Source organism: Microtus oregoni, unplaced genomic scaffold (assembly GCF_018167655.1).
Source record: "Microtus oregoni isolate MIOR12 unplaced genomic scaffold, Mior012 000004F_ref0000308, whole genome shotgun sequence".
Lineage (NCBI taxonomy): Eukaryota > Metazoa > Chordata > Mammalia > Rodentia > Cricetidae > Microtus > Microtus oregoni.
Genome location: NW_024543063.1, coordinates 29341248 through 29352982, shown reverse-complemented (window position 1 = coordinate 29352982; position 11735 = coordinate 29341248). Strand labels below are relative to the sequence as shown.

The following is an 11735-nucleotide window of genomic DNA, read 5'->3' as shown; positions in this document are numbered from 1 at the left end:
TCTCTCTCTCTCTCTTTCCAGTTCATCGCCTTGACCATGAACATCTGAGGTTGCACCGGGACGCCGTCTGTCCCTCCAATACTCACCTTCTAGACCATGAGAGTAAGGATGTTTATTGGAAGTCCATTGTCCCCACTGCTCTCTCCCTGCCTCACACTACCCCCTCCCCTTTCCACGGTGATCTAGAAGAATCTAAAGGAATTGGCTGTGTTTTCTGATTCTGATATTTTCTGTAAAATCATTTCTTCACAAGAACCAATGGTGCCACTGTGCCTGTTAGGTTCTCCTCCTTCCCTGACCCCACTACTGACTGGTCATTCAATGTTCCAGTGCCTGAGTCCTGGCTTCAGCATGCTCCAGCCATGCTACTAAGACACACACACACACACACACACACAATGTTTTCCTTTTTTTTTCATTAAGTGAGAGATTAGTGAAGATGTTTATCTCAGGTGGAAGAAATAGAGCCTGCTGATGCTAAGAATTTGAAATATTATGGAGCAACCTGGAAATTATTCTGATAGTACTATAGGTGACTATTGGCACTACTGTGGTGTGTGTGTTGTATGTGTGTGTGTATGTGTGTGCCTGTGTGTGTTGTATGTTTGTGTGTGTATGTGTGTGCCTGTGTGTTGTATGTTTGTGTGTGTATGTGTGTGCCTGTGTGTGTTGTATGTTTGTGTGTGTATGTGTGTGCCTGTGTGTGTTGTATGTTTGTGTGTGTATGTGTGTGCCTGTGTGTGTTGTATGTTTGTGTGTGTATGTGTGTGCCTGTGTGTGTTGTATGTTTGTATGTGTGTGCCTGTGTGTGTTGTATGTTTGTGTGTGTATGTGTGTGCCTGTGTGTGTTGTATGTTTGTGTGTGTATGTGTGTGCCTGTGTGTGTGTATGTGTGTACCTGTGTGTGTGTTGTATGTTTGTGTGTGTATGTGTGTACCTGTGTGTGTGTTGCTCATGCATAGAGATTGGAGGATAACATCAGGTGTCCATTCCTCAAACACTATTTGCCTTGTTTTTAAAATAATTTTATTTATTCTATTTTAAATTCCATGCACACACGTATATCTATGTGTAGGTACGCATGCGTGCAGCTGCCCTCAGGAGCCAGAAGATCCTCTCAAGCTGAAGTCGCAGGCGGTTGGGAGCTGGGCAGCAGGGGTGCTAGAGACTTGGGTCCCCCTGCAAGAGCAGCACAGGTTCTTGCCTGCCAAGCCCTTTCTTCAGCCATCCCACCCTGGGTTTTGGCTTGTTTCGGGTTGTGTTTGGTTTTTGTTTGTGAGGCAGGGTCTTTCATCTGAAACCCACCAGATGGGATAGGCTGGCTGGCCAATGAGTCCTAGGGATCTCTCTGTTTCACACCACCAACTTTGCCTTTTTAAAAGGAGGCTTCTGAGGATTAAACGTAGATGCTCTGGCTTGAGAGGCAAGCACTTTACCCGCTAAGCCGTCTCCCGGCCTTTTCATTCTAACTTTTAAGAGCATTTGTTATTTACTTATTAAATGAGATGTATATGTGTAACAATGTGCAGGTGAATGCAGGTGCCTGAGCGGTCCAGAAGAGGGTGCTGGATTCCCTGCAGCTGGAATGGATTATAGGCATCTGGGAACTGCCTGAGTTGCATACTGGGAACTGCCTGAGTTGCATACTGGGAACTGCACTCTTTTAAATAAGACAAAGTCTCACCTATGCAGCTCTGGCTGGTCTCAAACTCAGAGATCCACCTGCCTCTGCCTCCGCAGTGCTGGAATTAAAGCCCCCAGACCTGGCCAGCCCTTTTAATTGTTCTTAACCCATGAGCCATCTTTCCAGCCATCACTACCTAAACATTTTTTTCTCTCCATTTGGAGAAATGACTCGGTGGTTAAGAGCAAGAACTGCTCATGTCAAAGACTGAAGTCGAAGTCTCCATGCTCACAAGGGGGCTTCACAGTCACCCGCCGTCAATGTCTGCTCCTCAGAGAGTTTCTAGGCTTGACCCCGTCACAGCCCTGTCGTCAGACCAAAAGAACACACACACGAGGCATAGAAACTGTCTCTAAAGGTCCTTAGACTTTTTTCCTCTGGGCTCTGCCTGGCACAATATATAGAACCAACCCCTGGTATTTGAAATTTGAAGTTGGCTCCAAACTCCCCCAAATCCTATCCCCTTAGAGCCTTGTGGTCCACTGAGAGGCCAGGGCTTGAGAAAAACAGGGCATGTGACTTGGGCAATAGTACCAAGATCACTGGTGCCAGCCCAATTCTGGGCCCTGGATCTTTGGTGAGAACAAGGCGCCATTCTACCGAGAGCCAAGAGTGCCTGCCAACTGCCAGGGTGAAGGCTACCCACCACCACAGCTGTGAATCAGTAGTAGGCTGTGCTGGCTACCAGTGTGACGTGGGCATGTTCCCAGCCCTTGAGCTTTTCAGAAGGGAGAAAGAGAAGGAGAGGAGAGAGCTCAAAAGACTTTCAAGGCACCTGAAGTGCATTGAAACACTCCTGGGGACAAAGCCAGGTTCATTGTCTGCAGGGGAAGCTTTGTTCCTTCCAATGAGAGGGAACATCCAGAGAGGCACTGGAGCCTCTGGAAGCAAATACAAGATAGCATAACAGAAGCAGCTTTGAATTCAGTGCTTCTGTGCTCTCTGAGACCTCGGCCACGCCACTCTGAAGTCCTCAAGCACCAAGGCTTGAAGGCCAAGCCAGGGGGGTGTCTCCTGGTCTAACCGAGTGATGGAGACACTAGGAAGAAGGGGGAGAGAATTGCCCCATCCCCTGACAGCTCAGAGTACTGACTAGGGAAGATGTCTAAAAAGGTATCACACACAGAACCTGGCTCCCAGAAGCTTCTCAACTCTCTCCTTCCCATCACAATCCGGGAACTGCCATCTTAAGTGTTTGCCAGATTTTATTCACTATATAGACTTGGTTCTCTTGCCCCCCAGAGTCTACCTCCAGCATTGTGGGTTTTATCCCCATGGTCGTTTCCCATCACTCTTCATCAGAGTGGTGCCAGCCACCTGAAATGGGAGTGTCAGTGAGATCCGTGTGAGATCTACAGCCGCAGCCCCCGGTCGAGTCCCCTCTGTGACACTGATTCTTTTCACGCCCTGGCTGTCGCCTGCCTCCAGCCCCTCTCTCTGGTCCCCTTGGCGCATTCACCTGCCTCTGCCCAGGTTTCCTGGGGGTTCCTCTCAGCCCCTCTGCGTTTCTGGTTAAACGTCCTGTAGCTTAAGTCGCCATTCTGCTGTTGTCTGGTGTGTGAGCTTCCATGCTCCTTGTCTGTACACCACAGGAGAGGAGCTGTGTCTGCATTTCCATCCCTCACCCTGTTGGAGTCATACTGGACACCTCTGCCTCAGCCCCTCTCCACCTTAGCTTTTGAGACAGAGTCTCTCTCTAAATTTGGAACTTTTCATTTGAGCTAGACTAACTGGCCAATGAGCTCCCAAATCCACCTGGCTCTGCCCTCAAGAGCTGGGATTAGATAGCTTAGGTCCTCAGGGTTTGCACGGCAAGCCCTTTACCACCGAGACCCTTTGTTTCTTCCTTCTTAATACTTAGAGTAAGGATTAAATTTCAACACCAGAAATCTTGGGGCACATGTTGAAACCACAGATTCAATACAAGGTATAACTTCTAGATGGTTCTTCCTCCTTTCAATATATTAAAGACATTGCTCCAGTTTCTCACAGCTCATAATATTTCTGATGAGAAATCTGTTATCCTGATTTTGTCCTTTTGTGTGCACTTTGTTCTTGTGGTCGGGCTTCCTTGAACATCTCCACCCTATGGCAGTAGCGAGATGAGCCCCTGTGTTCTCTGTACTTGCTGTCCACTGAAGTTCCTGGGTTTCTGTTTGTTTATAAGTTTATGGCTTTTATTAAAGTTTGAAATGGGTTACTTCTTTCAAGCATTTTTTTTTATTACCCCACTTCTGTTTTGGGCAAGTCTGGGTGTGGAGATACATGAAGGCACTTGAACTTCTCTGACAGCTTGTATGGCCTCTTATTCATTTATTTTATTTTATGTGTGTGGATGTTTGGCCTGTATTTACACATGTGTTCATGTGAAGAATGCCTGCAGAGGTCAGAAAAGGGTGTCAGAACTGAAGTGACAGGTGAGTGTCAGTAACCATAAGGGTGCTGGGTCCTCTTGCTTTATTGCTTTTCCTTCCTTCCTTCCTTCCTTCCTTCCTTTCATCCTTCCTTTCTGTTGTTGTTCTTCCTTTTTTAAGATTTCTTTTATGTCTATGAGTGTTTTGCCTACACGCGTGGACGTGCACCATTTGTGTGTCTGGTGCACTTGAAGGCCAGAAGAGGGTTTCGAGCCCCCTGGGACTGGAGTCACAGCTGGCTGTGAGCTCCCATGTGGGTGCTGGAAATTGAACCTCAGTTCTTGGTAAGAGCAACAAGTCCTGTTAACTGCTGGGCCAAACTACAGCCTTCACTTGTTTTTCCCGGTGTTCCATTCTATGACTTTTTCTGTTTTTCATTTTCTCTGTCTGCTTCTCATTCTGTCGGATGCATTTTCTCACCTAAGCCTGTGTGGTTTCCATCTCCTTGGGTCGGCTTAGGTTTTCCGTCTTTTCCCTGTCTCTGTTCCATCTTTCCCGGGGCTTTGTGCACACATAGAGCACTATAGAGCCCTATCTGTGCCCTTGTCTCTCAATCCATGCTCTGGCTCAATTCTGGGCCAGTTTAAATGATTGATTTCCCCTGGCTGTGTCTTCCTGCTTTGTCTGCGTGACTGAGCACTTTTAATTGATTGTGAATTTTAGCTTGGTTGCTAAATATTTTCACATCCCCATAAATGTTATTTACCTCTGCAGAGACACAGGTTATTGGAAATCAGTGGGATCATTCTGTGTCTTGATTTTAAGTTTTGCCACCTGGGACCACGGCAGCATCTAGTTTAGGATCCACTTTCCCCTCTGCTGAACTCACAGACAAAAATCCAGTATAACCAGTTAGTTTTAAGGTCTTTCATCTATTAAAAATTATTTAATTTTAAGTTGTATGTGTATGGGTGTGCTCCTGAGTGTGTGCACCATGTGTGTGCAGGAAGCCTTGGAGGCCAGAAGAGGGTGTCACAACCCTTAGAAGTGGAGTTACGGGTGTTTGTGAGCCACCATGTGGGTGTTGGGAACAGAATTTGGGTCTTCTCCAGCATCCTTCTCTCTTTTTTGACCCAGTCTTATGTAACCAATCTGGAACATGCTATGTAGCTGATAGTGACCTTGAAACTCTGATCCTCTGTTTCTAATGCTAGGATCACAGACATGCATGACCAAACGTGGGTTCTGTGGTGTGGGACTCAAACCCAGGGCCTCAAGTCAATCTCTCTCTACCAACTGAGCTACATCTCTTTCCCCAGAGGTCTGTAATTTTAAATCTCTTTTTTCAGGTAATACAACATTTTCACTGTTCCGGGATTAGAAAGCCTTTAGAGGCTATTATAAACTCTACCACATTTTCTGGCTCTCCCCCCACCCCCCACCAAATTTATTTCTGTCTCCTACATGAGAAACATTGGTGCTCACTAGCCCACACTTCCTGCTTCATCAGGAGGACTGGAACCGTCAAACACACTGCCTTTTCTGGGTTCCTAGAGTCCAGACCAGTCCTGTCTCTGCTCAAATGCTCTGCTGCGCCTCACCAACTGTCAACGGCCCCATTGTCAGGTCTCTGCTTTCTCCATTTCTCCCTGGGCGTCTCTCTGATTGAGATGCCCCCACAGGGAGCGGGCTGCCAAGGCGCCTGTAGTTTATAGATCCCTCACTTGGACATGCGGAGTAGGGAAGGTGGGTCTGGTTGTGCTGGCCTCTTCTGCTATCTCAGGAACTTACAGAGGAATTGATAATACAGCATCTCAAAGGGGATGCCTTGAGGGCTCTGGTTTGAGGGCTGAGAAAGCTACATGCTAGCCTCTGCAATGTGAAGGAGAATCAGGCGGTGATATCAAGATGAGCACATGGACAGAAGGTTCATGGGAAGAAATGAGCACCCTCCATGGGTCTCTGGACCTTTCTCTCCGGCGACTTGATGCAGAGCCGCAGAAGAGCAGCTGACAAAGCAAGAATGGGTTTTGTAGAGAACATTCTCCGTGGGAACAGGAGGGTGCAGAGCTCAGGGAAGAAGGCTGAGAACTGGTTCTTCAGAATCCTCTTCAAAGTGATGCCTCTAATGTTGGGTCTCCATGCTGCTCCGTCAGTCCAACAAGAACCCTCCCACCGACATATTGACCATCCCTACATCAGATCAAATTCCTCCTCTACTGCCCCCACCACCAGGGGACATCTGTCCACTCTAGTCTGCTGACTTGCGTTAGCCAGCATGCCCCCTTCCTGCTTTTAACATGTGTGTGTGTCTATGTCCACCTGTATGTATATCTGTGTATATCTCTGTATGTGTGTGTCTGTCTGTGTGTATGTCTGAGTGTATATCTGTATGTATCTCTATTTGTGTGTCTATGTGTGTCTGTATATTTATATCTCTGTATGAGTGTGTGTTTCTGTGTATATGTGTATCTCCATATGTGTCTGTGCATGTATCTCTGTGTGTTTGTATATCTGTATATATCTGTGTGCATGTGTCTGTATGTAACTCTTGTCTTTGTGTGTCTGTGTATATGTGTATCATTGTATGTGTGTCTGTGTGTGCATGTATCTCTGTATTTGTGTGTGTATCTGTATGTGTATTTGTGTGTGTGTCTGTGTCTGTATGTGTGTGTATGTGGCCTGTGTGTTTGTGTATATGTGTCTGTGTGTGAATGTGAGGAGGTCAGAGCAGGGTGTCAGTTACCTTGTCTCTGTATCTGTGTTTATTGTTATCTAACTTGAGAGTTACAACCTGTACCCCCAAGGCAGGCCTGCCCATGCATCCTCAAAAAGCCGGTTAAAAGAGCCACATTAAAGTGGAAAGCAGGAAAAGGGGATTTATTGAATGTGGCCATACTGGGAAGAGGGACAAAGAGCTCCAGCAAGCCCTGTCTCCCCCAAGTCCAACTTCGTGGTCTTGAAGCAAGATCAAAATTTAAAGAGGGCCAAGGACATGCATGTCTAAGTAGCACTGTCAAGATGTGGTCCTGCCCATCATTGACCCGTCATTGTCTAGATATCAGTCTCTTCCTGCCGAGTGGCCTGATAAGTTGTTAGAACTGTGTGAAACCTCTTTCCGGGAGACCAGCCCTCCTCTAGCTGGTGTCTTTTCTGCCAGGCAGGTGACATTACTGCCTTGAGGCTCCAGTCCTCTGGCTTCCAAAGCAAGCGCTCTCACCCACTAAGTCAGCTCCCCGGCTCCACATCTCGTTACTGCTCGTCTGTTAAATTGGCCTGTTAAGGACAGGTGACTAAGCCTTGCTCACTAGGGCTGCCAGCACATAGACTGACCTCGACAACCCCATCTCTGTGGATGATACCCAGGGCCTGACTGTTACAAGCCTTCTCAGGCTCTAGGTCATAGGCATGCCTGTTTCCACCTGGACCTTGGGTGTGGCCAGGGACAGAGCAGTATCCACCCTGCCTACCCTGCATCAGGCTCAGTGGGGAGGAGGGCCAGCTGTATCCCATGTGTGTCTGCAAAGTGCTGTGTGCTCCCTGAGTCACGGGACCAGACATTCCATTAGAATCACGGCTGGCTTCAGGCATCTCTGAGCAGAGCCAGCTGGTGCGGAATCTACGGCCACCTGTTTCTAGGTGCATCTGGCCCAGTTTTGGCACCACTAAGAGGTGACTGCTGCCAGAGCCCCGGGGCCTATTGCTGAGGGAGAAAAAGGCTACTTATAGCTTTGTTTTTTTCACCCTGGTGACACCGTTTGGCTCCTAGACACTCAGGGATGGTTTGTCAGTTTTCTCTACAAAAGTGTGTCTTTCTCTGTCCTTCAGCACAAGGTAGGAATCCAGGAACAGGCCGTTTGAGGCCAGGAAACTCAGTTTCCCATGCTGGGCAATCTGACATCTGCCTCTGAGGGCGGAGCCCTTGTACTTCTGGGTCCTCCCTACTTGAGTCTGTTGCTAGCTTTAGCAGGCTCGAAAGACAGGCTCAGCCACCATCCTCAGCTGCCAGTGACAGAGTCAAGTCCTAGAAAAAGGCATCTAAAGGAGATTTAATCACCGTGGCCACATTAAGAGAGGAACAAGTGACCAAGCCCATCTCTGCAATATACTGAGGGCAAGAACGAGGCAGTCCTAGTCCAGTGTGGTCCAGGTCATCACTGATCCATCACTGTCTCAGCTCCAGTCTCTTCCAAGATGGTCTGACAATCTGACAGAACTGTGTGAAACCTGAAATCTGTCAAGAGAAAAGCTCCCCCTCCGGCTGGCACTGGACTTCAACCTTCTCCTACACTGGACATCAGACTCTTGGGGGAAATTCCAGTTTCTTGGCATCCATGATTTCAATAGTTGGTGGACAAGAAGAGGGCACAAGTGTCTCTGGAATATTCGCGTTCCTGCCGGCACCAGTAAGGAAACCCTCTGAAAGCCGGTCCCATCCTCTGGGAACCTGGAAGTGCTCAGAGGCCTGTGAGAGAACTCAGCTTCTCTGACACCTCTGGTGGCTGCAGGTGACTGTGCCTCTATCCCTTAACTGAAGGGACTGCAGGGCTGGCCAGGACCTGTGCTCAGTCCCTGGTTCTGATCCTCCTGTTCTCAGCACGCTGCTTCAATTGTTGGACTCATCCAGAACCTTCTGGGTCTAGCGACCTGGTGACTCTGCCCTGCAGGAACTGTTCCCCACATCGCTTCACCCCAACCCAGCCATGCCTGCCCCTCCCCCTTCAGGGTCACACTGAGCACTGGCATACTGAGCCCCCAGGGGAAGGCAGCTCAAGGCCTACTGAGGCCTGGATGTAGGCGGCTGAGGTAGCAGCTGTGGCTTCCACCTTGATGGACATTGCGACTTAGACAGGCAGGCCATGGGGTCCCTAAGAAGTTCCAAAGTAAACAATCGAGTTTTGTTTTTTTCCAGTTTAAACTGAACCATCAGAGCTGGATCACAGCTGGGGAGCAGATGGAGCATCTTTTCCCTCCACTATTGAGTGTCCAGCCCTCTGAGTGACACTCCCATTTCCTAACGCCTTCTTAGGAATGGGGACTTGCCTCTCCAGCACACACATCTGTAAGCCCAGGCACCTTCACACTCCTGGTAAGGAAATGGAGGTGCTCCCTCCCTGCCCCTCCTACGGCCCCAGGCCCCACAGTGGACATGGCCCAGCCAACCTCCACCACACAGGAGGAGGTTGGCAATCCCTGAGACAGCCTGCAGCAACGAGCCACTATACCATGTGGGACATCTTCCCAGTGCCTGATGGAGACCCCAGCCCAGAGGGTGACATTCCAGTGGGCAAACAGTCAAAGACACTCTCCATCATAACTAAAGAACAGCCATGCTGTATAATGTGACTTGGTCATTCTGACCCTCAAGCAGAGACTGTTGTCAGTTGGTTTGGGTTAAAATCCATTCCAGAAAATTCAAAAATAGATGCATGAGTCACCGGTGATGTTTGGAGGCAGAAAGCAGTTTGCTGGGAAGAGACCCAGATGGCTGGTGACAGGGACCTGGCGAGTTTTGTCCGGCTGTGTCCTTAACAGCCATCTGAGCTTCTCATTTCTGTTGGCTGCAAAAGGCGGGTTTGGCTGCAGTCAGTCAAGCCATTTCTCCGAAGGCTACTAAGATGGATGTCACAGAGTCCCAAGGGCAAGAAGGGCTCCAGGGAGCCTGCTGTCAGACGCCACTCAGGTTGACATCTGAGACCTGCTGTACGCTAGCCCTCCGTCTGCATTTTAGCTTCATCCCTGTGCCATGTCACAGAACTGCCGCTTCACACAGACGACAGGTAAGGAGCCTCGGGAAGTGACGCTGAGTGACTCCCAGGCGGCCTAGCGAGAAGCGGTACTGAGAGACAACACTCATCTATGGGACATTAAATACCTCACCCTGTCACCTCATGCGGATATGATGCAGGGCTTTGGCGAATGCTGAGGTTCCAGCAGAGTTCATGGATGACATCTTCTCTAAAGTGGCCTTGCAGAGTGACTGGGCCAGAGTCTCAGAGCCTGGGTCACCGATGGCAAGGAGAGGAGGAGGGAGGTGTCCCAGAGACATGATCTATTGAGGCCATTGATCACAGAATGCCAAGTCAGCTCTGGAGGTTTTGATGAGAGATAGACAGCTTGTGTGACAAGCAAGAAAGCCAGAGGCCCCAAGCAGAGCAGAGTTGGCCTGCAGGGCCTGGGACACAAAGACCACAATCTCCCAGGAGCCCTCCAGCCACCTGAGGGTCAGCTGAGGCTTCTCTACACTGTACCGGTCCCCTCCCTTTACTCTAGGGCTTCAAGGCACCAACACTTTCCTAGGAAGAGCCGGTAGGCTTGGGGGACTTGAACGTGGAACCTGTATCCCTCTATAGAGTCAACACTTGGGAAGCCAGGGGACAGAATGAACAGGCAACCCAGTTCAGGAAGCTGCAGCCGCAAAGGCATGCAGAAGACAGCAGGGCCTGAAGTGGTATCAGAGAGGCACAGGTGATATGACCAAATAAGAGGGGCAGGCAGGATGCTGGAGATGGAAGTGGGGGCTGTCTTATTCCATTTGAGGTGAGAGCTGTATTTTAAATTAATGAAAGCTTATTGAAAAGTGACATCTGGCTGGGCATGGCAGTATATGCCTTTAATCTTAGCGCTTGGGAGGCAGAAGCAGGCCTGAGTTCAAGGCCACTCTGATCTGCAGAGTGAGTTCCAGGACAGCCGGGGCTACAGAAAGAAATTCTGTCTCAAAAAAACAAAAAAGTGACATTTGAAAATTTCCTACCTACACTTGGCAATTTCTCACTCTGAGTCAACAAACTGGATCTGACTAATTAACCAAACTAGATACTGAATTTCCTCCACCCCCAACAAAAACTCACCTCAGCTGTACTCACTAATCACTTAGCAGGGCACATGGAGGAGTTCCATGTTTGCCCTGCGGTCACTGCCCCGTGAACCTGTCTTCGGAAAGTCTTTCTGGAGCCCTATGATCCCTCTGGAAGGTCACAATGACAGAGAGGGGCATTTTGCCTTCTACATTGAAGGGTACACTTATTCCTCTTACGGCAAGGGAGAATAGACAATGATCATGTTGCTAATGGTTTGCTTACTCTAAGTTAACCCCGAGGGTCACCATGGGAGGAAAGCAAGGCTCACTGGCTGTGGGAGTATGTAAATCCAGCTGCAGAGAGACAAAAATGGGGACCAAGTGGAGGAGACACAAAGCCAGAAGCACCAGCACATGAACCTTGGAGACATTGCCACTTGACCAGGGTGAAACTAAATATTGTTGTAACAGTTACGGCCTTTGTTCATCCCTGAAGCCTGCTGGCTGGAGTTTTTAGTGTTGGTGCATTGACTTCTTGGATCTCTGGCTCTCTGAATAAAACTTGACTTCGAGATCCATTCCTGCCTCTGCCCACTGGCATTTGTGGCGAGGAGGGGCATGAATTCTAATCTTCGGGTTACATCTCCAGGACAGCCATCTGTCTGCTGGGGCAGGTGTACCTGGGCCACTACGTCCACTAGCTGCACAGGGGATGGTGTACACTCCACTGGGCTGTCTCCCACTGGTGTGAATCTTTATTGCATGTGGTCGTGCAGCCATCACCTCCAGGCGTGATATGACTATTAATGCCACAGAGCAGAGTTGCTGGCCTGCAGGAGACCATAGCCCATGGGAAACTCGAATATGGTAGGAGTCAGATATGAGGTCATAGCAAAGG

The 11735-nt window shown here is 49.0% G+C and overlaps 1 protein-coding gene across 1 annotated transcript in view; it reads left to right on the top strand.

Moving 5' to 3' along the window:
• The window catches only part of Capn9 (calpain 9), a 30042-nt gene extending 29874 nt beyond the window's left edge, over positions 1-168 (top strand). The window contains exon 21 of the mRNA XM_041649991.1: positions 22-168. Coding sequence (XP_041505925.1) covers positions 22-48 — 27 coding nt within the window. The 3' untranslated portion in view covers positions 49-168. The remainder of the gene's footprint in view (positions 1-21) is intronic.
• Positions 169-11735: the final 11567 nt, after the last annotated feature.